The 23,852-nt window shown below is 47.9% G+C and overlaps 3 protein-coding genes and 1 long non-coding RNA gene across 11 annotated transcripts in view; 3 read left to right on the forward strand and 1 right to left on the reverse strand.

Annotated features, from left to right (window-relative positions):
- The first annotated feature begins 194 nt into the window (after window positions 1-194).
- Window positions 195-5,079, forward strand: LOC120960088 (mucin-22). Of its 4 annotated transcripts, none has more exons than XM_040384034.2 (7): window positions 195-826; window positions 1,110-1,505; window positions 1,582-1,663; window positions 1,734-2,887; window positions 2,954-4,087; window positions 4,171-4,309; window positions 4,424-5,079. In XM_040384034.2, exons 2-7 carry the CDS (start codon window positions 1,134-1,136, stop codon window positions 4,519-4,521), a joined length of 2,979 nt encoding a protein of 992 aa, XP_040239968.2. In that variant the 5' UTR covers window positions 195-826; window positions 1,110-1,133; the 3' UTR covers window positions 4,522-5,079. The 4 variants fall into 4 exon arrangements, with proteins under 4 accessions (XP_040239968.2, XP_040239969.2, XP_040239970.2 ...); XM_040384035.2 differs by having other exon boundaries at window positions 1,734-2,863; window positions 2,936-4,087; XM_040384036.2 differs by having other exon boundaries at window positions 1,734-2,863.
- Window positions 5,080-6,570: 1,491 nt separating this feature from the next.
- Window positions 6,571-11,743, forward strand: LOC120960089 (ADP-ribosylation factor 1). Of its 2 annotated transcripts, none has more exons than XM_040384037.2 (6): window positions 6,571-6,704; window positions 9,063-9,534; window positions 9,616-9,800; window positions 9,888-9,997; window positions 10,100-10,225; window positions 10,403-11,743. In XM_040384037.2, exons 3-6 carry the CDS (start codon window positions 9,653-9,655, stop codon window positions 10,565-10,567), a joined length of 549 nt encoding a protein of 182 aa, XP_040239971.1. In that variant the 5' UTR covers window positions 6,571-6,704; window positions 9,063-9,534; window positions 9,616-9,652; the 3' UTR covers window positions 10,568-11,743. The 2 variants fall into 2 exon arrangements, with proteins under 2 accessions (XP_040239971.1, XP_040239972.1); XM_040384038.2 differs by having other exon boundaries at window positions 6,578-6,704; window positions 9,066-9,534.
- LOC125907410 (uncharacterized) lies at window positions 11,583-13,719 on the reverse strand. Its single transcript, XR_007452616.1, has 2 exons — window positions 12,929-13,719; window positions 11,583-12,880 (listed from the first exon to the last, which is right to left on the reverse strand). It is a non-coding gene; the product is annotated as an uncharacterized LOC125907410 (long non-coding RNA).
- A 193-nt stretch (window positions 13,720-13,912) lies between these two features.
- Window positions 13,913-23,852, forward strand: part of LOC120957008 (uncharacterized) — a 58,824-nt gene continuing 48,884 nt past the window's right edge. The window contains exons 1-3 of one of the 4 annotated variants that reach the window (XM_049609323.1): window positions 13,913-14,078; window positions 14,976-15,585; window positions 19,553-20,418. In XM_049609323.1, the coding sequence (XP_049465280.1) occupies window positions 20,394-20,418 (25 nt within the window). In that variant the 5' untranslated portion in view covers window positions 13,913-14,078; window positions 14,976-15,585; window positions 19,553-20,393. The remainder of the gene's footprint in view (window positions 14,079-14,975; window positions 15,586-19,552; window positions 20,419-23,852) is intronic. The other 3 variants (XM_049609326.1, XM_049609325.1, XM_049609324.1) reach the window with 3 other exon arrangements.

The following is a 23,852-nucleotide window of genomic DNA, read 5'->3' on the forward strand; positions in this document are numbered from 1 at the left end:
AAAATTTTATTTAAAATTTTACCTAAACCAATCGCTTCAGATCGTTCCCCATTTAACGGCCGTTCATCTCGAGCGATCCGTTTTAAATATTTGACACCCTGTGGGATTTTCTGCCATCTGTCAGAATCATGGTTCGTTGAGCGACCACTGTTCGCTTGGGTCGGCTTTGTACGCAGTCCATTGTTACCGAACGAACCAAAGCGAGCGAACGAACCAACTCGAACTAAAATCATTTCTCGTACAAACAGTTCTAAGAAACGTTGTATAAATTCATATTCAACTCATTTAATTGCATTTTGTAGGAAAATAACAGTGCAAACATTCTCAAGCTCACTTGTGTTTATAAAATAATTTTAACAAACACCAGCAATCACGGTGCGAAAATTTGTCCACGTCGCGGCGTCACTGTTCGCTTGGGCCAGCGTTGTACGCGGTACAGAGTTAGCGAACGAACCAAAGCGAACCGTGCAAGCAAAAAGGCGACCGCACAGCATAAACTGTTCCCGGCTGTTTTCCCTGCGTATTTTGGCGGTATATCGGTGCGATCGAGGCACGGAAAGGTCCGCTCCGGGTGGCTAACGCGTACGTGGTGGTGTGTGAGAAAAAAATTGTTCGCCGAATTTCCACGACACGGCTTCCGCTTGGAGCTTCGACCGTCGCTTGGTGAAAATTATTTTTGCAAGCATTCCATAGGAACACTGTGAACGAAAGAGAGATAGAGCAGGCACGGGAGGACTTGTTCTAGCATCGTGCAGTGACCATTTAGTAGTGCTAGTAAAGAAGGTTTAAATTAACTTTTTCCAGAGTAGTCCCACTTTCTGTCAAGGTAAGACAATCGGTGAACTCTGTGCAAGCGGAGCTAAAGCGCCATCGACTGCTGCTGCAGCTGTCGGGATGGGGATGTGTGTGTGTTGCTAGATGTTAGCCCTCCCCTTCGACGATGGGGTGGGCTGGACAGCTTTCTTCTATACAACTTAACCTGCATCCAAGCTCCCATGCAACAACAACAAACAACCCCCCAACCCCCGGCAACCAAAAAAAAACCGTTGGCTGTGGACGGAATGCAAATTATAATTAATCTTCCCTTTTCCCCGCCTTTCCGGCAATAGATTCCGGCACTAAAGGGAACCGAAATGGACCCGTCCGATATAGGCAAGTATCCGGACCTGATAAAGAAGGCGCAGGCCGACATTGCCTGCACCGACGTGCTGGTGTGCGGTCGGTGCCACTCCGTCTTTCATCTGATCGAGTTGTTCCGCGAGCACAAGGAGCATGAGCCCGACTGCAAGCGCACGACCAGCTCGACGCTGCACAACTGCGACGAGGCGCAGGGCAAGGTGTGGGCCTTTTTGCTGTGGAAGTCGGCCCAGCGGCAGGCGGCCGGCGAGGAGAGAAATCCGGGCCAGAACAACTCCTGGAAGCTGTACCAGACCTGGGTGAAGCTGGAGGAGTCCGTGCGCGACACGTGGATCGTGGCAGGGAAAACGATCCAATCGTTCTCGAAGGTATATTTGGTTTGGAGTTTCTTAAACCGCACATTTTAGATGGAATAATGTTACATTTCCTTCGTCCCTCCTTTAGACGGGAGCTGGCAGCTTGCAGGAAATGCCGGTAAAGATCACGAAAACGATTCTCGAACCACCGATTGAAGGGCAAGACAAGAGTAAGTGAACATCAGTACGGTAAACAAGTTCTCTTTTTTGCATTTTCACACCGTTTTCCCCCTCATGCAGAAACAGTTCCGGCAGTGGGTGCGCAAGTACCGAACCGGTTCACGCCAACGGTGCGCAAACCGGGCGACATTAAACCAAACACACCGGCCGGCGCTGGCGGCGCACCGGTTGAGACGAAAAATCGTATCGTTGTCGGTGCGCAACTGCCCCAAGCGATGAAGAAGCCCGAGCTCGGGTCGGTGGTGAAGGCGGGCCCGGTCACTACGACGCCCGGCACCCCCACCAGGCGGTCGTACGCCACGCGCACCCACCCGAAGTCGGGCGCATTCTCCGAGGAGGAGGTGGAGAAGATTCTAGCGAAACGGTTCAGCCCCATCATCAAGATGCACGAGTACCTGGTGAAGTGGGCGCGGATGACCAACGATCAGAACACGTGGGAACCGCTGACCCATCTGCACTCCTGCCAGAGCATCCTGGAGCACTTCGAGGTGCAGCTGGCGAAGCAGAAGGAGCAGCGAGCGGCCACGGCAGCCCGGGCCTTGCAGCTCCAGCGGCAGGAGAAGGGCGGTGCGGTCAAACCGGCCGGTGCGTCGGCGACCGCATCTACCACAGGGACGGTAAACACCGCCGCCAGCACCACCACCACCACCACCAGTACGTCGCCTGGGTCGGCTGCAGCGGCCAATCAGCTGCGGCCCATGCGCAACTCCAAGACGAGCGCAATGGATCGCGTCAAGCAATGGACAGCCGGGAACAGGTCGCCGGGCGATTCTTCCGAGGATATGGCGAGCGGCAAGCGCAAGCACGAGGACGGTGACACCGATGGCACCATGGATGGGACCGACGGTGGACCGGACGGTGTTGCGAAGAAGGTGAAAACCGAACCGAGCACGGCAAGCGACACGCTGGCGAAGGCCACACAGGGCGCAAACGTCAAGATACTGTCCGGGTCCGGCTCGGGCACCGCCTCCGGTATTATTAAGACGGCCGTGAACGGAGGCACCGGTTCGGCGGGCTCTGCCGGTAAGGATGGCAATGCGGCGGAAGTCGTAATTATCAAGACGCACCAGGACGGGGTGGCAAGCGGGATAAGCAAAAAGGTGCCGCTGCTACCGACCGGCAGTGTCAACAGCAACAGCAGCACGGCCGTCACGCGCCTCTCCCCGCGCGGCACTGACGTGGCGGCCAAGGTAAAGATCCTGTCCAAGTCGGAGGTGGGTGGTGGTGGTGTGCACGGAATATTCAAGGTCAAAACCGAACAGACCGGTTCTTCCCCACAGAGCTCACCGAAGACGGCGGCTGCGTCGGGGGTGACCGCCACAGCAGCAGGGGCTGCCACGACGACCACGCTCGCATCCCGCCCAATGACCATCTCGACCCCCATCTCGACGACGGACTCGTCCGGCGTGACGACACGCTTCATCCGCCGGAACGTGGACGGCACGGAGCAGCTGGTGAAGCAGACGATCCGGAAGGCGCCCAAGCTGGTGCCGTTTTCGCCGGCCAACCAGCAGCGCCCGGTCGGTACGGTGGTTGGCGTGTCGAAGCAGCCCGGCACACCCGTCCCCAAGGTAACGACCTCGGCCGCCCTCGGCCAGCAGCGCGTGGTGGGCGCATCGCCGCGCGTTATCTCCGCCGGGCAGCAAAAGCCACAGCCCGTCAGCAGTCGGGTGGTCGCCAGCGGTACGCCCGGGAACGTGGTGCGCAGCGCGACGATGACCCGCACGCTGGGAGCGCCCTCGTCCGACCAGAAGCTGAACGCCCTGCGCCGCCAGGGCGTCCATGTGATGAAGCGCGTCATCACGACGTCCACCGTGGCGGGCGGCAGCGCCAAGAAGGCGACGGTCGGGGAGGAGGAGGAGAGCGAGGCGCAGGGCGACGGTTCGGCAGCGAATGTGCAGCAGCAGCAGCAGCAGCCGGTGGCGCCGCCCAGCCCACCGCCCGCAATGACGCTCTGTCCGGTGACGGGCAAGGTGCTGGCACAGGCGGAAGGTGAACCGACGCCCGTCCCCAGCCCGGAAGCGGAACCGGAGGAAAAGAAAGTAACGCCCAAGGCGGACAGTGCCGGTGGTGCTGCGTCGTCGGAGGCGGGCGCGGACGGTGCGGCTGCGGGCGAGCAGATGGTGGTGGCGGCCGGAGGCGACCAAACGGACACGCAGGTGCAGCAGCTGCTGACCAATGAGGACGGTTCGCCGATCATCGTCGCGGGCGAGGACGGCACACTGTACCAGGTGGCGGGCAAGAATGCCGAGGGCCAGACGATACTGATTGCGCAGGGCGCGGACGGAGAGCAGAGCTGCGTGCTGGTCGCTTCCCAGGAGGGCGAAGAGGAGGGCACGGCAGGAGCGGCCGGTACTGGCGGCGTGCTGACGCTCGATGCGGCCGTCTCGGAAGCGGTTGCCGTTCCGCAGGAGGTGAGTGATTTGACTAACCGGACATTTCAAAACCGTTCGAACGTAACGAACCCCGTTACTACGCTGTATCTTTGTGCTTTCAGGGCCAGGAGATGACGGAGGAGCAGGTGGCACAGTACCAGCAGTCGGTCGACACCAACCAGGAGCTGACGATCCAGACGGAGGACTCGCAGGACAATCAAATCACGGCGGAGGTGGTACAGGCTGACCCAGCATCACCAGGTAAGAAGCGACCCCCCGTTACTCATTCGACCCTACTGCGCGCCACAGCATTGCACTAATCACACCCAAACATATACCACAATCCCCCCTCTTCACACCACTTCCCATACACAGGCGGTACAAGACGCGTCGTGCTGCTCCTTCCCGATGGTAACTTGATGGTCACCGAGGTCAACGATGAAACGTATCAAACGTTGAATCTGGTCAACTAAAAAGCAAAAAAGAGAGAGAGAGAGAGCAAACACACAAACGGGAGCGAAGTTAGTGGCAAGTGTATATCGTTTGTAGGAGAGGTTTTGATCGTGCGCGTTCTATCCTTGACACGCGTTTTGATTGTCCTTTAGGCCCGCCTCTACCCTAAGCTTGTTAGTAGGCCTCTCGCCCGTTTGATGGGCGAGATTGCATCATTCATTACTGTCTCTCAGCAGTTCAAACACGTAAGCAGGATGGATGTAAGTGTAGGTTCATTAATTATGTGTACGCTTGTAAGATATTTTATAAGGCATAGGTTCGATAGCGTTCCTTTACTTTGCGCAAGTAGGAAAGAACTATTGACGGTAAGGATTCTGTAACTGACATTAGTGCATTTTGTTTGTTCTTCTTAAGGATACGAGAGGCGAAACAGAGGGGGAAAAGATAAAAAAAACCGTCAGACATACACACAAAAAAGGCGGAGAAAGCTCTGTGCGCGTTTGCTTGTTTGAAAATTTCAAATGCTTCACAGATAATGTAGATGTTCGAATAAATAACTACAACTTAACTTAACATTACATCAAATATAACCGGTTTCATTCAATTTTATCAGCTTTGAGACCTTATTCTAGCATTGATTAAATTTCGATGGAGTTTGTACTTTGGGATTGATGGGCTGCTTTTGGAAAAGCTCACTCGCTATCGTTAACGGTCATTTTGAATATTCACAGTAGCGGCTTCATAGCGGAGGTGCGGCAAACGAATGGAATCCAGTAGGAATACTAAAACAATATGAGAACGCTTTAAAATATGCCTCAATTAACAGAATAAAAGTTTTTTTCTTCATTAATTTTATAAACATTCCTCTCCAAAAGGGTCACCGCCGCATGACCGCCATATCGCATCGGCGTACCATTATGCGGCGATCGCCGTTTGTCATTCCGAGAAGAATCAATCTTCCAACAAATTTGCGGTGGTGCGCAGAGAGGCAGAAAGTCATAACATCCAAATCGTTCGGTTTTGCATTTGAGGTTCATCCCGGAGCGGTTGTTGGGCTGGATAATCCCGGAGCTCCAGACGAAGGTACCTTTGACGGACGTGTAGTGTGGTATTATTTGTGTGTCGCTTTCGGGCATTTCCAGGCTGCAAACGCATTTCTTTGTGACGACGACAACAAGCACGGTGGCAAACTGACTGACTGACGACGTGGATACACGGACGACGACGTTGTTTTTGGTGGTGCAGGAACAGCTTGCACCAAAGTTGCTTTATAAGTTGCAGTGGAACACCCGGGATGAGTGCAATTTTATCGTTTTTCGTACCGTTTCAGTCGCCTTTGTAAAGACAAAGGTAGAGCATAAAGGTAATCGGTAAGATAAGCCGTGACGTTTGAGGCTATTTTCAACCATTAGTAGAAATTCAATAGAAAATATGAATTGGACTATGTGGCAGAACATCTAAACTAGCGCACGGGTGTAGTGCTGCCAAGAACAGTACGATTGTGACACAAAAACCGAGGCGATATCAATCTAGGCCGGCTAGCAACAAAGAACCAAGTGCATTCAATATGGTACGGTGAAAGGGCAACAATATGAATTGTTTACGATTGGTACTGTGAAGAAGCTGTTCTTCAAAGGCAACGATAGAGAAGTGGTTATTGCAATGTAAAGCTTGTATTTAGTGGTTCGTTTTAATTTCCAAAAACATTGCATCGTTGTGAAACTGTCCCCCTGTTTTCCGGTATGTTGTTCCAGTTTTTCCCCCACCAGCTGGAACCATAATCGAGCGAGTGGGATCGACATTTTTCGGTTTTCCATTCATTGATATTTTAAATGTAGTTTTACAACAACAAACGATCTCTTTTCTAAACATTGCATGCCCGGTTTCTGTTCAATTATAAATTAAAAACCATTCCATCGCGTGAAATTAGAAAGCAACTGCTCTGGCCACTGTGGAAGCAACGGACCTGCACCTGTAAACCTGCCACATGTCAGACGACGTGGCAGCGAATGTCGACATTGCCGAGCGGCTGTCAGTAGGTGCGGCGAAAACCAGTGCGTCTGTGTATATCTGTGTGTGTGCGTGCGTGTACATAGGGGCGAAAGTTAACGCGAGCTTTGGCTGGCAATTCGTGGTGACGAAAAGTGACGGAAAAGGTCGGGACCGCGATAGCACTGGGTTTTGGCCGCAAATAGTTAAGAAAGTACGTAAGTGACACGGTTAAAATACGGTTCGGCCGGTGGGAGAACGTTCCGTGCACGGGTGGGGCTAGTTGGTTGGGCGTGATTCACGGCCGGTGGTGTGAAAACCCGGCCGCGAAGTGTACACGCGACCGTCGCCCAGCGGTAACCTGTGCGGTCGCCATCTTGGGCTAGCCGTGCTGCTTCTTCCTTTTCTGCTCGCCACACGGCTTCTTGGTAGTAGTGGTGGTGGTGGTGGTGGTGTGGTAGCGGTGCCGTCGTCGTCATCAGCGGATCCGTATGTGCAACTGTGTGTGTGTGTATTGTGTATGCGTGTGCTGTGTATGACTATTGGAGCAAAGTCATCATCGTCGTCATCATCATCATCATCATCATTCTGTAGCACCGTGCACTCGCACACAAGGAAGAAAGAGTTGGAATGAAATCGGTTGCAGGCGAAAAAGAAAACCGTAATTCGTAATCCAGCTTGACTTCTGTGCAGCTATAATTGGTTGTAAAATTAAAGTCCTTTTGACGCCCTACGACAATTTGCTAGTCTGGAAAACAAATACGCAGAAGGAAGAGAAAATAGGGCTGTACGAAATCCGTTTGGGCTCTGACGTGTTCACCGTGCGAGCAAGAGAGAAGGAGGGTGTGAGTGTTTCTAAGTGTGTGTGCTCGCGCGAGAGAGCAAGTGAGAGCGAGCATAAGAAAAGCCGAGAATGAACAGAACAATGCCACATTTGAGGATGGACACCCCACGAAACGCACAAGTGCAATTGGAAATTTAAGACAGCGGGGATAGGATTGCCGAACTCCAGCAGCAACGGTGCCTAATTGGACTAAACAGTTGTGAAAAGTAGCCCCAACGACCGTGCGGAGTCAATTAAGTCGGATTGGAAGGAAAAGTTTATTGAAAGAGGGCAGTCAGGAAAAGACTCGCACGCGAAATTAAGAGCAATATTTGCTGCCAGGCTACTGGATTGGCAGTAGCAAACAGCCAATTTACTGGGGGAGAATATATGTCTGATAAGAAAGTAAGCCCAGTAACATCCCCTTTCCCGCAAGGGGTTAGGCATATGTTAAGGAGGGGGGTGGTAGTTGCGGCGGCGAAGTAGCTGATTCACCGTACAGCCCCAACACGTACACGTTACCGAAGAAAGCCGCTCATCGCATACAAATGCTCACGCACACAAATGCACACACAGCAAGGCGTTCGCACCACTACACACGACGCGAAGCACGGGAAGCCACCCATTTGCGTCGGGCACACAGAATGTTACTGCCAGCAAAACGGAAGTGTGGATAGGAATGGGAAAAAGAGAGAAAGAGAGAGAGAACGAGCAAGAGAGCCACCCCCCTGTGTTCCGAAAAAAAGCTACTTTTGCTGAAGTTTTGAACGCGCCTGTGTCAATCAGGCCGAACCCAGGCACACACAGTGGCAACATTGAAGATTACGGAAAAGCGGTTGTGCAGCCCGGAAGGGGCAACGGAAAGGCGCAACTGCTGCTGGAAAGCAGAAAGAGAGCGATCGAATGCTACTCCCCTAAATACACTGTTTCCCCCCGCGGTGGATGATAGAAAATTTTCCGTCGGCGGCGAGTCCGTTGATCACACGAGCCTTGGTGTATGTGTGTGAATGTGTGCGCGCGCCCGTGCGTTCCATTATGCTCCGACTGTGCGTGGCTGCGTTTGTGTGTCAGTATTGCAAAGCTGCTTGGATGTGTGTTGTAAAATCGTTCAAGTTTCGTTGCTTTCTCCACCAACATCGCCGGCCAGAGGGGAGGGGAAAAAGACGCCCGGTGGAAGAAAGCCGTTGTAAGGGGGATGTTAATCGTTTAATTGGCATGTGGCTGTTAACGTATGAGTTGTAGTATTCTTTCCCTGTACAGTCCCCGTTCTGAGGGAGCTGGTCGAGTACGCCTAGCTGGCCCAATAGCCACAGGCCATAATTTGCCAAACTTTCTGTTTTGTTTAAGTAGCGATTTGCAAATCTAACGCGCCTTGGTTAATTAATTTGCAATGGTGCAAATTTTGCCACTTTCACGTCGCGATGATTCATTATCGTGAAGAGTGTATCACGTGAGAGAAGCAGAGCAAAGAAATGAGCCCGTATGTGCATGTGTCCATAGGGTGGTATGAAACACACGCCGCATTGGACAACTTAAAAACACGAGGGAATTAGAAATGGATCGATGCTTGGGGTAAATAAGTATCGATTTTATTGTGGCTGGTCTGTGCTGAACACGCACTTCCGGCGAAATGTCAAGAACCGGGTGGAAATGGAATATTGAAGTAGTTTAAATGTTACAACTGTAAAGAAGAAAACCTTAAATTGGAGACGAGAATTAATGCGTTTCTTGTTTTGTTTTTCTTTCCAGTAGCTGACGGGAGCGTAGATTGAAAAGTTCCATCAACAGCAGAGAAGCAGCAGTGTGTTTGTGTGCGTTAATGTTTCTTTAGCGACGGAACCTCGGCCGCCTACGATAAATTCTCCCGCACATTCAACACGAGCGTCCGGTGGTCCCCCCGCGTGACAGCAGTGTGCAAAAGTGAAGTTTGAGTCCGTAGACAACCGAGCAGTGGTGGTGGTGGTGTGTTTGGGACGTTGTAGAGAGTTCGGATCCGGTGGAGCGAGAAAGAGAGATTAGGTTTATTAGTTTACTAGTGGCGCGCGCCTGTGACACATTCCATTCCTTCCCTCCTTTATATACATACACACTGTTGGACGGGCACAATACAATTTGGCCCTACTTACCCGGTGTACAGAAGCAACTATCTAAAAGTAACCAAACCGGCTCAAACACAGCAACATCGGAAGCGATCCATATCCTTCGATAGTGAGAGTAAAAAGTACGTAGAAGTAGAAGCAGCATGCCATCCTCTTGAGTCCAACGTTAATCTAATGCACCACCCTTCTCTTTTTGTGTGCAGGTGTGTAACGAAAGGATAAACTCTACAAAGCAACAAAATGGGGAACGTGTTCGCTAACCTGTTCAAAGGATTGTTCGGCAAAAAGGAGATGAGAATTCTGATGGTCGGGTTGGATGCTGCCGGTAAAACCACGATCCTGTATAAACTAAAATTAGGTGAAATTGTTACAACGATTCCTACAATTGGTAAGTGGCTGGTGTTTTGTGCATGATGTCCTTTGCTTCCTACATTCATCTAACTTACCTCCTACTTGTCTACTACTTTGCTTGCAGGTTTCAACGTGGAGACTGTAGAGTATAAAAACATTAGTTTTACGGTTTGGGACGTTGGCGGCCAGGATAAGATTCGGCCCCTGTGGAGGCATTACTTCCAGAACACACAAGTACGTTATTGAGATTGGATGTGTGTGTGTGTGGTCGTATTGATCAACTTACGTTCTTTTTTCTTGTCTTTCTCTCTTTGTCTCTTTCTCAACAACTTCCAGGGACTTATCTTCGTTGTCGATAGCAATGACAGAGAGCGTATCGGCGAGGCCCGGGAAGAACTGATGCGAATGTTGGCCGAAGATGAGCTCAGAGATGCTGTTCTACTGATATTCGCAAACAAACAGGTACGTGATCGAGATCTTAGCAGCTTGTCGCTAACTTTTCATCCGCCGCATAAAGCAAAACGATCGGCATGCTTCTTACGAACATCAAACACCGCCTCAAATTAGCGCCTTTCGTCGTCGACTTCCCAAAATCAAACGCTTACGGTTGCATTCCCTTTCCCTTCCCACCTTTTGTAGGATCTACCAAACGCGATGAATGCGGCAGAAATCACCGACAAGCTAGGACTACACTCGCTAAGAAACCGCAACTGGTACATTCAGGCCACCTGTGCAACTAGCGGCGACGGACTGTACGAAGGACTGGACTGGCTTTCCAACCAGCTGAAAAACGCAAACCGCTAAAGTAAGAGGAGTGCAAGCTGCGCCCCTTAGGCTCGCCCGGCGCACGTAAGCAAATTTAGCTATTAGCAACAGCAGCAAAAACAACAACTACAAGTAAACTACAAACACACAAAACTGAGAAGCAGAAAACCAACAGGCAACAAACATCCATTTGATGACCGATGAGAGAAAGGACATGGAAAGGAATTAATAGTAGAGAGATAGAGCTCAGCGTGTGTGTGTGTGCTCGCGCGCGCACGTGCACGTCGCCGACGTGTGTTGTCGTCATCCATCATACTGTCGTCGCACCTTCCCCCCCGACGACGGCACGAGAGAGCGCTTGATCGAGTTTATTCAGGTTTTTTTTTCGGCAAAAGAAAGCAGAAGGATCATGGAACAGTATAAGAAGCTTATAGTGTGTGCAGGAAGAGATGCAGAGGGCGGTAGGGCGGTAGTGTAGCGGGACTTTCTTCAGTTCATCGGAGTGTGGTGGATGGGTGTTGTGTCGTTGCACTTGCGAGTGGGCTTGTGAGAGCGTGTGTGTGTGTGTGTTTGTGTGTGTACATGTTAATGTGTTGGTTAGCTCATGAGGCAGGAAGAAGCGCAATATTTTCCAGTGGAATGTTTATTACGCTTCTCTTTTTGTCCTCAAGTGTGGCGGAGATGTACTTGAAGGAGTATTTGAGTGCACAATAGCTACTATTGAAACATGAACGACCTATATGATGTCTGGAAAAAAATAATCTAATAATCAAGCGGAAAGTGGAACAGGTTAGGCTTTGACGCTACGAAAGTACATACAGAGAAACACTTAACATTAACACAATTACACACACACACATACATTTACACACTTGCTGCACACGTACACCCAACTTACCCACGGACAGCGAACGGGCAAGACGCGGACACTGAAACTAAGCTTAGAGTGTACGGGCTAGACGAAGGAAGAGCGAGCGAGAAAGGATAAAAATGATTATTTAACCAGGCAATGTAACAATAAGAGAGCGCATTATACACATTAACATAGACGCAGACAAACACACACACACACACACGTACACACTCACACGATTGGGAGGAGGTTTTGATAAGGGCGCGAGAATAGGCAATGCGTCGTGTGTGTGTGTGTGTGGCAGGCAGGGTACGAAGGTGTGGAAACATTTAAAGGATGAAATATAAGCCTCCTCAAAAGTGCGTGCGCGCGTGTACACTCCTTTCTCTGTTGTAGCATGTAACAACGTACTCGAACGTGTAACATCCATCGCATGACCTGTCTCCCCAACACTTGTGGGACGAAACCGTGTGCGTATAGGCAATACCGCATTATTATTATTATTGTCGTCCCTAAGTCCACGTTGCATGTGCAATTATCAATGCTTTCCCTGTGGTTTTCCGTTCGGAAAGCGGAAAGACAAACGAGTAAAGACAGCACATAGACATACACACTCTTTCACACGCGACTAAAATTACAGCAAGGATAAAACTGGTGACATTCACAAACATCGATGAGGAGGAGACTCTAAAGACATGAATGGGGAAGGACAATATCACGCGCCACGCTCTACTGCTGCTGCTGCTGCTTGCTTGCGGAAGAAACGTGGGGTGAATGGAAATATATATGTATAATTACAGATAATGAAACGATGTTTAGGTAAACAAAACGCAAAAGAAGGAAGGAACAATTGCAACTAATAATAAAACGGGAGATCACAACAAACAAAACAAAAAACTGCAAAAGTAAAACAATGTGCGAATCTGGGTACGAAGTGTGCCTGCGCTCACTCAAATGACGATGTGCGTGTCTGGGGCTGTTTGTGTTACCCGATTTTGAACCATTCCGTTCGGGCCTGTCAGCCACCAGCACAGTGCGCACTGCAACAACCATATAAAAGGACACTTAGCATAATGTAAAGCCCATTGTCCCCGACACCCTTCCGCTCTCCCGGGGTTTGATGTGATGCGCACGATATCGATCATCTTTCAAACCTTTTGCGTGCGCGTTGCATCGCTCGGGAGCGTCACGCCACGTCGTTCATCTCAAACTCTAAACAGTTACACACATTACCATCAACATACTACTTTTGCAGTGACAGTGGCGACAGTTGTGGCCACCAAAAACCACAAAGAAATGAATAACCGTGCGCCCGATTTGCTTCCGCGGGACGAACGGAGGGACAGAGTTACGTTAGCTCTTTTCTTGTTTTGATATTTTGTTTTCGTTTGGCAATTCAGTTTTGCTTCGATTGTTTTGCTTGTTCACTTGATGGCGTGCAGACGTAATAATACTATTAGACAAACGTGTTAAAGCCGGGCAACCAATTATAACCCCCCCTCCCCCCCCACACACACACACACACACACACACACACACACACACACACACACACACACACACTTCTGTTGGGTGTGTGTACTACTGTGCAACATGCAGAATTGATGGAGTTGCAAGATCACAAAAACAAGGGGGAGAAAACAAACATTTAAACCAAGAAGGATATGTGTTCGCTTCCTCTATTTATTATTACTATTATCATACAGCCTATTATATCTATTCGCACCGTTGTGAGGGAAGAAAACCAGCGAGAGCAGTATGTGTGCAACAGCAACAGAGAATGGGGGGAGACATATTCAGCAAAGTTACAACTTCTTTTTTATATTTTTTAGTAACAAGTGCAAGAAACAAGAAAACAGAATGCATATTGGTGGGAGAACACGATACAGTTATTAAAGAGAAAATTGAACATTCACAGTCGGGAAGGAGAAGGGAGAGAGAGAAAAGGGCATAGAAGAGATCGAGATCACACATACACCCATAACATGGAGCGGAAAACAAGGAAACATAAGCAAAAAAAGGAAATGAAATAAAATAAATGAAAAAAATGGTACGGAAGCGATGTTATTGATCTGCGGACAATTTGTCACAAAACACCCCGAAAGAAGTTGAAGACATCCTTATAGTCTAAGTTTGTGTTAGAAAGGTTAGAATCACAAAAGGTCTAATATCTCGATTATATTTAGGTATCTTTCCGTCCTTTTAACAGTCTTGTAAGAGTAATCGGTTCTGGTTCTATTTGCACTGATTAACAAAATTGATTTAATTCGCTGTGGTCGAAGTTATTTTAAAAGCAAAAATACGTTATTCAACAAAAAAGATTTAAAAACCACCATGCTGCTTTTATTTTGTCCACCAGTGTAAACTGTCAGCGACCAAACGTCACAACGCTGTGCATTTGAATTTGACAGTTGCCCGACGGCGAACGCTGCTTTCAATGTGTTGGTGTGCTCGCTCGCCTATACCATTCCGTGCAGGGTTCGCTCCGACCCCGAGGCCGGTTTGTTTGCCTCCGCTCGGGCCGTTTTTCCACAAACAAAAGTTGAACGTCGAACGGGACGGGTGTGCGTGCGTGCGCTTGCTTGGTCGTTGCGCGATCGTGTACCGTGTTGTTGATTGTTGGGAACAGCGACGTAAATATATTGCGTATATCGTGTATCGTGTGCGTGTGCGTTCAAACAAATAGAGTGATTTTACGTGAGTTTAGAGAAATAACAAGACAAACAAAAATGATAGGAAATTACATTGTACACGTTCTTTCTGGGCTTTTGTTTGTCTAGTTTGCTTTTGCAATTGTCGTATCGAAGTGCTGTTATCTGCCCCGTTCTGTCGCACAGGCGGTTTGCATTATTGGTTTTGCGTGCGCAAAAAAATGGAACACGGGAGGACCCGTTCGCGATTGAAGCATAAAAGTAAACAATGTTGTTTGCACAAAACGGCGCAGAACCATGTGCTGGGTGATGCCGGGGTAATCGGTTTCTCCCCGGTGGCACAGCATACCCGCGAACGTGATCAAAACCGTTCGAACCTCTCTCTCTGTCTGTGTCCGTGTCATTTGAATACAAAAACGTCGTTTCATTCCCGTTTTGCTGCGTGCACAGTACAGCACACACATCTTCCTTTTTGGGGGCGAGGGTGTGTTCAGGGGTGCTTGAGGAAGGAGGGTGCCTAGGGTGGTATAGGGAAAACGCATATTGAATGCCTCCGGATCTCGTACTCGGCGTGATTTATGGCCATTCCGCGTATGGATGTGCGCATTCTTCACGCGCGCTAGACGAGGAACGTGTTCAGCAGGGCTAACCGTCGTGCCGTTGCTACGTTTAATTTTTTTTTTGGGAATCGGGAAACTGTTTGAAATGGGGAAGTTTTTCAAAATGTAATACATTCTTTCGATCACAGCAAACCATGCTGGAAGTGGTGGAAAAGTGCGTAGACCAAAAAAAGGAGCTCTTCCTTTACGAACAGAGAGAAGGAGAGAGAGAGAACGAGACAAGCGGAACCATATGTTTTTGGTGTAGAAAATTCTTATTTGAAACCATCCCAAACATTAATTAGTTTATTTTCTTTTTTGCATTCATATGTTGTTTTTTTCAGTGTAGATAGATGTGTAGATTAAGTGCGTGTATGTGTGAAATTGGTTAACACAAGCAAGTGAAATAGAAAGTGCAAAAATTAAGAGTGCGGAAGATTAAAAAAAGCAGCGGAAAATCGAAACCAATTCCAACGCAGGAAAACTGCTACTGCCTTGTGCAGGTCTGTGCGTGGAAGGGAAAGTGGACCAAACGGTCAGCCAGCCAAAGCCAACCTAAACTTGAACCTTTCGTGGCCCTTGCGGAGATAACGAAAGCGCGATGTGCACAACAGTTTACTAATCGAAAATTTTACATATCAGTGCCGGGTGTGTGTGTGTGTTTTTGTATGAAAAGAACCGTGTCCTATTGATTGCCGCGGGTTGCTAAGATTTAATAAGAGAGCAAAAAAAAAAAAACGTCATTCCATCGTGTGGCTGCTCTGCTCCTGAGCGAGACTCCTTCGACGACTCCTCACTTCGGACGAAGAAAGGTTGTGGTTCTTATCTTTTTGCCGCGAGGTAAAAACGTAAGGAATCGTGCAGAAGGGAAGGAAAGGGAAGAAAACGTCTAGTGGAATTGGGAAACAAAACTCCACCAACTCTAGCAATGAAACGCAACAACGATGGCAAAGGGTAAGCGTCCTTCAGAACGTTATCTGCTCTGTGCGGAGTTGAGGTTGGAGTGGAAGACAAAAATTATGAAAAAAAAACATCACAAATGCATCTTATTTGACGCGTGTTGACTTCTCCAGGAGTTGTAAATCTCATCTGGTGAGAGGTGGATTTCCCTTTCCCGGATGTGATGGAATAATTTTTGGGAAGGATTTTCCAACATCTCGTTGCTCTCAGTTGTAGCGTGGACCCTTCTTCTTCTCCATGGGCAAACAAACCGAAACACACAGACACATCTGGCGTGGTGCGTGGTGAAGGAGGGTCGAAAGGCCAGTGATCATCATCTGTTTTGCTTTTCCAAAACGCCACGCACAGCCAAACCTCGGCCAAACGGAAGAACCACTCATGAGCTAAAGTCCTTGTTCCTTGTTTCCTCTCTTGCAGCGTTTTTTTTGTTGTACCCCATCTGCATAAGGCACTTGAGATGTTTATCTCGCCCTGGTCGGTTTTCGTTCTTTTCCGTTAAAATAGAAACATCATGGTTCTACCTCATTAACGGACAACTTCTTGTTTGTTCGGTTTTTTTCGGTTGTGTTTTAAGGTCCTTTTAAAAAAGAGGGAATTCAAATGCCAGGAAGTTACACACTGATAAAGGAATTCCTTTTGCTTGTTTGGAATTTTTATTTTTTTGGCCCTTTTTGAATCAGTTTTAGGTGGTTCAATCTGTGAATATTTTTAAGCATTCTATGTAGGGCAAGTGAATTCTTGAAGAATATACAAGGTTTCTCTAGTCAGGTCAATATCGGAAGCGAACAATTCAATCCTGTAAAATACATTTCAACAATAAAAATGGAAGCTCGAATGATCTGTCGTTGGTTGTTCGGTATACGATCGACATTCATTTGACAATGTTGAATAGGAATTTTACGGATTGGAAATGAAGCTTACAGTGTTGAGCTGGCTAGAGAAACACTGTATGATCTGCAGTAATGTAGTCCTAAACGTCCTTTGGATTTGAATTGTAACATTACTTCGATTCTTCTTCTTCTTTTGGCTCAACAACCGTTGTCGGTAAAGGCCCACCCTGTCACACTACGTGAGCTTGGTTTTCAGTGACTTATTGATCCCCCCATAGCAGAATAGTCAAGTCCTACGTATGGCGGCACGGTCCATTTGGGGCTTGAACCCATAACGGGCATGTTGTTAAGTCGTACGAGTTGACGACTATAATACGAGACCGGCCCAACATTACTTCGATTACACTTGTTTTTTACACAACAACCGTTAATTCCTTCAGGTCATGAACCTTCCCTAGGACCATACGTTAGATCCTTAGGTCACTAAGCGATCCCAATTAATGTATTTTAGCCATCAAGGCCCTATCAAAAATCTTCAAATCCCTTTTCCAAAATTTCGTCAGCACCACTCACCACATCCTCAGAGGTCAAACGAGTATTGAACCAATTTGACAAAAGTCATCATTCAGGCCCCGAAAGAAAGGTTGTTTTACCTGTGTGTGATTGAAAAATGTACAAATAATAGTCCGATCGTACGCTGGAAAGCAGCGAGACGCGGGGGGAAAGGGAGCAAGCCGATTTGTTATGCTTTTTAAGGGCTTTTTAAGAGCTCATAACGGTTCGCTCATAGGGACAGTGGCCCATGCAGGACGCCGTCCGCTTACCTCTACGATAAACGGACGCGTTTTGACAAATTTAACCGAACCTAATAAAGCACTTGAAAGGGAGAAAAAAACGTTAAACGCGTTGTTTGAAGTTTGAAGCGAACAAAACAACAAACCAGCTAACAAAAATCGGTCGGAAAACTCCATCCATCTTCCGAGCGATCTTCGTCCAGTACCATGTGTTTGAGATGCATTAGAAAGGTGAGAGATGTGCCGTGTGGTTTTTACCTTTCCCAGTAGGGCAGGGAAGGCAGGCCAACCAAGCAGGCAAGCAAAAAGAAAGGGTCATAAAAGTACACGCGAGGGAATTCATAACGTTCCCCCAATGCACGGAACCCTTCAAACCCTCGTGGGATCTCCTAGCGCTCGTTGAAATCCCCACAGAAGGAGGCAACCATCTGTGGTTCATTAATAAAAATCAGGACCTCAGCACATGTCGTGCCTTTCCTTCGTGCAAGCGAGTATCCTTGCACCGGAGAAAGTTAACTATTTAACACCCCAGAGGACCAACCAGTCAGTGAGCGAGCGAGCAAGAAGTTACAATTAGTCTCGCGCATCTTCCAAGGATCGAGTTGTCTGTCGTTCCCGTTTCTTCTGCCTTTATAAATCAGCCCTCGTTCCCGGTGTTACTCAATCCTTTAAGATGTCCTTAATCCCCCTATTTTTTGAGAAAAACCGGCCGGGGAACTGACGGGGAAGAAAAAAATGCATTCGGCAGTACATTGACTCGGTTAATCGGTGCCGTCCTGTTTTCCACCGGTGCACCGCGAACCCGAGTCCGATCGAGAAGTGGTGGTTTAACGTGTTGAGGTGTTTATTGTTTCCACCGTAAGATTACCCTTAGGAGCAGGACTGCTAATGTTCGTTGTTTTTTTTTCTAAGTGCAACTGTAACCCTTTTTCTCGGAACTCTGCTCTCTGCACCTTTTGTAATTCGATTGATAAATCCAATGGCAATGGTAATAATTGGAAATGATTTGTGCGCTACCGTTTGCTCGGTGTATGGGGTTTCATTATTTTCTTATTATGATAATGTAAGTTACGCTTTTGTGTCAGTATTGTAATAAATTATTTCCATTGTTTGTTCAATTCAATAACGCATTCTTGCGTCTGCCACAATCGGAGTAGAAATTGTTTAATTCATTTAAATAAATACAAAGAAAAGACTTTTCTTGTACATTTTTCCCAGCTTAACGATTGTTTGAAGAAGAAGCAGAAGAAAGAAAACCTTCTTTCCTTTTGTGAAAGTGTCAGCAAAGGTCCTTTAAACCCGCAGTCAAAGAAATAGAAAGAGTAAATTCAGCATTGTCTGGCACGGTTTTATACATTGCCGAATAGCAAACACACGAAGCCCTCAGCAATGCGCCTGTGCCTGTGCTTCAGTTCAGTGATCCATAAATCGGAGCACTTAAGGTTCGATTGAACGGTTTTTTTTTCGGCCCTCGCACCCCGGTTGCATGCGCGGAACTCGTCCACATTTCGGCGTCGCACAGCAGCAGCAGCAGCAGCGGCGCATATGGGATGGATTGGATTACATTGTGCTATGCGCGCCCGCTCGCGATCGTTCATCGGAGTGCATTTCTCGACCGTTTCCGACGCATAGGCACCGCTTAATATACAGATTTTTTGTCGGGGTTCGGGTGTTGAATTCATGTTCAAGTGGTTCTGTTTTTCCTCTCTGGTTTTTTGTGTTGGTTGGCTGTTTAGTTTAGGTTCCATCTGCATCAACGAGACCGATACGATCAGTTTCCAAGTGGTAATGCGGGGTTTTTTTTGGATGCCGAGTGGCATTTTCGGTGGTCGATGGTTTTTAAACATATGTGTTTTTTTCTCTTTTGGATTAGTGCTGTATGGGCGCAAATATCTGCAACAAGAACGGCTAACAAACAAAAAACTGTCTCCTATTGGGTCGTTTCGGTTGAAAGCTCATGAACAGAAGGAAACAGCATTGATACGGGGCAAACCCCGCCCGAGGTCTCGCCTTACTCGATCCCTTTTCTGCCCTATAAGCAAAGATTTGTGTGTGCTCTTCGGTGCTTTGTAACCAATTTTTTGGTGACGTCGGCTGCATTTAGGGACATTTTTTGCTTTGTTGCTTTGTGTGACATTGGCATTCCGATTCAATCCTTGAGCGTAAGTCAATTGGCTCGATTTTGGACCGGCAAGAAAAGGGGGAAATTGTGGTGAGAAGTTAGCTCGTTTGAATGGAATCATCAATGGAAACATTAAATCAACAACCCAAAGAGGGTTATTACAATACGTTTTGATGCTAATCTTTAATTCGGCATTTTCTTTTCTTTCTTTACAGAGCTCCCCTCACTGAGGACTTCTCAAGATGCATGGAGTACTAGCGCACCCGAGTGTGGGCAAATTGCGACGAAAACTTGCACCAGTCACGTACCATCGAGGTCGTACGATTGCTAAAGCGCAGGAACATCTTGGTAGCGTGTTCTGATCCTCCAGTCAGAAAGATCACCCAGAATCTTTTGCCAAAGGCAGTAGTTGAATAGTGAGCGGTGAAGTACACACGAAACGATTGCCTCATCATCTACAAATCGGTGGGTGTCACATTCAGCCTAGAACAGCAAGAGTAGCTCCACGAAACACGGAACCCCACCCGCTCATGAGCCTGACGCTTACTACTTTTGGGGGGTTGAATGGTTGCAAAAGTGCAGTTGCAGCGTTCGCTGTTGCTCTGATTTCGAGGCAAACCGGCAAAGGGCACCCACGGACGAGCACACCGAACGCGGAGTGAATCATCCGCCAGCTCCTGGAGGTAACTCTTACGCGAGCTCTTCGCTCTGGAGTTTTGTCGAGTACGAGGAAGAGCTTCCTCTTCGCGTCTCTCTGTGTGTGAATGTGTTTACCTTTTTGGTTTTGTTTGCGTTTTGAGTTCTTGCATGCCCTGGTTCTTTGCAAAGTGTGTGCTGTGCATGCGAATAGGTGCATCGTAGAGAGTGTGACATCGAGCATTTGTTGAAGACATAATTCGTGCCCCTAGATTACTCACCGCCGCCGAAGTGGTGTGTCATCTTTTGCGAATTCTCTGAACCTGTCTGTGTGTGTGTCTGTGGAAAAGTCGGAACTTGTCGGAATAGAAAGCAAAAGGTCCAAAGAGCTCCCACAACAAAAGCAGCACAAGCCGCAAGATGGTGCTCTGTGACAGTGATTTAGGTAAGTACAAATATGGAGCATTTGCTCTTCATTTGCGTTAGGGCGTTGATGCGTGTGTGCTGTGATTTTTTTGTTTGTTTTTATCATCATTCTAAGGATTGGGAACGGTTTTTCTTTAAATGGGTTCGTTTTTTCTTTGGACAAGAAGACGAACAGTGCTGTCATTCACGCTAGGGTCTGGAGTTGATTGTTGGGTACAGTAAATGGTCTATTTTTGAGCCGCGAAAGGCTAAAAAGGTTCGGCTTCGGGGAGTGTAAATCTTGTGCCGCCCGAAATGGGTTTTCTTTCCGACAGCACCGCACTCACTTCCGCCATAAGCGATGGATCAAACAAAACAGTGAAATGTCATAATGGAGCCGTGGTGTATGGGAATAGAAGTGCACAGAATATGAGTAAAAAATGAGAACGAAGTGTGTTTGAATGATGCGACGTTTCTGTCAATTGAGCGTGTTCCTCAATGTGCGGTGCACTTTTGCCGCCCGATTTTCCTTGGACTAGGTTTTCGACTAGGACCAGGAGAGAGATCATAGTCTATATGGTTTAAGGCATATGGTTTAATGGTTGTCGTGTCTTGTGGTTTCTATACGGAGATTTTATGAGTATCATAAATCACGCCAGTTTCTCACATCTTGAAGCCGACGCGATTCATAACCGATGGTGTGGAATTCTCGCACGCGAGATGTTTAAATGTTTAGCTCGACTACTAAACGTCCCAAACCGTCTGCATGTATTCCACCGTTATAATGACAGAACTGGTGATCTGGCGTCCAAATTTATGATTAACCGAAAAATATCTCTTTTGAAGGTGATGGTAGACTGTTGCGTGGTAGACTGCCCATTGAATTGCATAATTTGATTAATTTTGGCAGCGACCAAAGGAAAACGCACGTCATGAAGCGGTGGTCACGATTTGTTGATTTTCACACATTATAAATTATGGAAGGACGATCGCTTTTCGTTGTTGTTGACTGTGCCGTCATTGTGCTGAAGGAAAAGAAAGCCTTACGGCGTTGAAATAAATTTATCATCGCAACGGCGTATAAAGGCACCGTCTTTATACGATTATCTGCAGACACGATCGCGCAGAGCTTGTGGACCGGACCACACACTGAAGCTCTGAAGTCAATGGCCGCCCAGGCCCAATCGATTCGATGGGTCCAATCAGCAAGCTGACCGATTGACACATCAAGGGTTGCAGGCTCCATCCTCTCAATCCATTCCCATGTGGCGGCATTCAAGATGTGCGGCCCCTGCTTCCGAGCCTCCGACACGTAATGACCTTTGCCGTCCATCCGTCGACTATTTCCGTCCGATTGTTGGTAAGGGGTGGGGAGGGCTTGTTGCGGATCCACCCGTGATCGACTTCACACTTTGGCACATCGTTGGGCGCTGATGGTTTCCCCTTTGACGAGGTGTTTTAGGTCTTCCTCTGTGACCTCTGGCTACGCGTGGAGGTGGTAGTTGCCGGGCGCTAGAAACGAATGGAGCTTGTTTCCCACCGAAGTTCGGGTGACCTAGTCTTGTGGCACCTTTCAATGGGGCGAAGGGGAGTAGCCCCGTCGTTGATGGGCAATTGGCAGAAGATGTGGTCGTAGCCTTTGAAGCCCCTCGTTGCCAACGACATTCTTACCAAAGGTCTTGCGGTTGTTTGGATGTTTGGAGCGATTCCCTTAAAGAGGGACGGATTCCAGAAAGCATTCCATCACAAGTCCTGTGGCATAGTCTCGAGACATTGGCCAATGTGGTGTCGATATTTTTCAGAAAATTTGAGCTATTTCGAGTGTTTTTAAAGGTGTCATAAATGTCATCCTCCTACTGTCTAGATTTCAAAACTGTAAATTAGTCTTGGTTTGGTTTTTGTGCTGCTGCTACGCGAGAACCTGAAATAGTAGCCGTCCAGTGTTGAAATGTCCATTGAAATAAGTTTTGAAGATTTCTTTGGAATTGGTCATCTGATCACTTGCATCATACAAGGACAATGGCTCCTATGACATGTCTTAAAGTCAAGTGATCTAGTTTAGTAGCCGTATCGAAAACATGCCTTAAATGGTCACGTCAAGGCACAAACCAAACGAACTGCTATTTACGCGATTTTCTCAAAATCGCCCCCATCGAAATGCAGAGTATCACGCCAGCCAGTTACCAAACGCATTTAAATGGTAGCTAATTAGTGGGAATGTCCTGCCCCACGTGGTGTGAGGTGTCACCATCACAATGCCGTCGCTCCAAGTGAGACATAACCATACGCATTTGACACATTATCAGCTTGTTGACGGACGGTTGACGACGACATGCCACTCGCGGAAAGGATGCAAGACACGCAGTGTTTGAGTGTATGTTTGCTGTGAAGTGTTACAACTCACCGAAGGCATGCCGTGGATGACGTGGAATGAAGCCCTAATTAACGGGCCCCGACGTTGCATCATTATTGTAATCTCAGTGCGCTTCCAGCTGCGTTGCGCATTTTCCATCATTTAAATCGTGCGCTGCCGTAAGACGATGATCGTTCGGAGGGTCTCCCTTTACCTGTCCAAAATCTGCTTCGTTCCGTTCCTCTTCGTGACGACGAAATGACTTGAACGGTAACCCTGGAAAGAGGTTTTTATTGCCCGCCAGTTGATTACCGTTGATTGTTAAGCCGTTTGTTTGTTTATTTGTTTACACATGGAGGGGAAAACAGCTATCTGAAGGGCAGTTAAATTATGAAACAATAGACACCTATTTTGGGGTTTAGGAGTTTGTTTGCGCGCAAGGTGTCTTCCAATGTCGAATCCATGATTGATCTGCGAGCGCTGTTGTTAATTCTATATGAGACTCTAAGGCATTGAAGGTTCCTGTCTTGGAGTCTTCAGAACTCGAACTGTAGCGTGGAAAGATAGGTCAAGATTTGGGAGGTCTTGAAACAAAACCCCGGCATACATGAGAGGTGCCGCAGCACAAAGAAGAGAGGGATATAGGGGCCTCCCTCGCCAACCAATCTGTGTACCCCGGAGCAGGTCTTGATCGGCAGGTCTTTTTATGGTCTGAAAACGCACTGATCCACGACGCCGAGTGCCGAGCGGAAAATTCTTCCCTCCGCCTCCTGTACACGCGCGCTTCCCTTCCGCGGTTCAGTCGTGCATGGTGATGGCATCATTTCTTCACTCGAGTTTAGCATTATAATTAGCAAGTATAATTTTCCGCCCCGGGGTCTAGAATTTAGATTTACCATTTTAGGGTTTAGGTTTGCTTTCTGCGTGCCTCCGCAGCTCTGCTTGGGATGGGGAATGAACGAGCAACGAGCACGCGTGCATCACGACGACTCTCCGTTGCGTTGTGATGGTGTACTTTTAGCAGTTTCAACACAACTCCATCTCACAACTGACTGACGATCGTTTCAGAACAGGTGAATCATGCTGCGGCGGGAACATGCAGCGAGACCACCTAACGTTCT

This window comes from Anopheles coluzzii, chromosome 3 (assembly GCF_943734685.1).
Source record: "Anopheles coluzzii chromosome 3, AcolN3, whole genome shotgun sequence".
Taxonomy (NCBI): Eukaryota; Metazoa; Arthropoda; class Insecta; order Diptera; family Culicidae; genus Anopheles; species Anopheles coluzzii.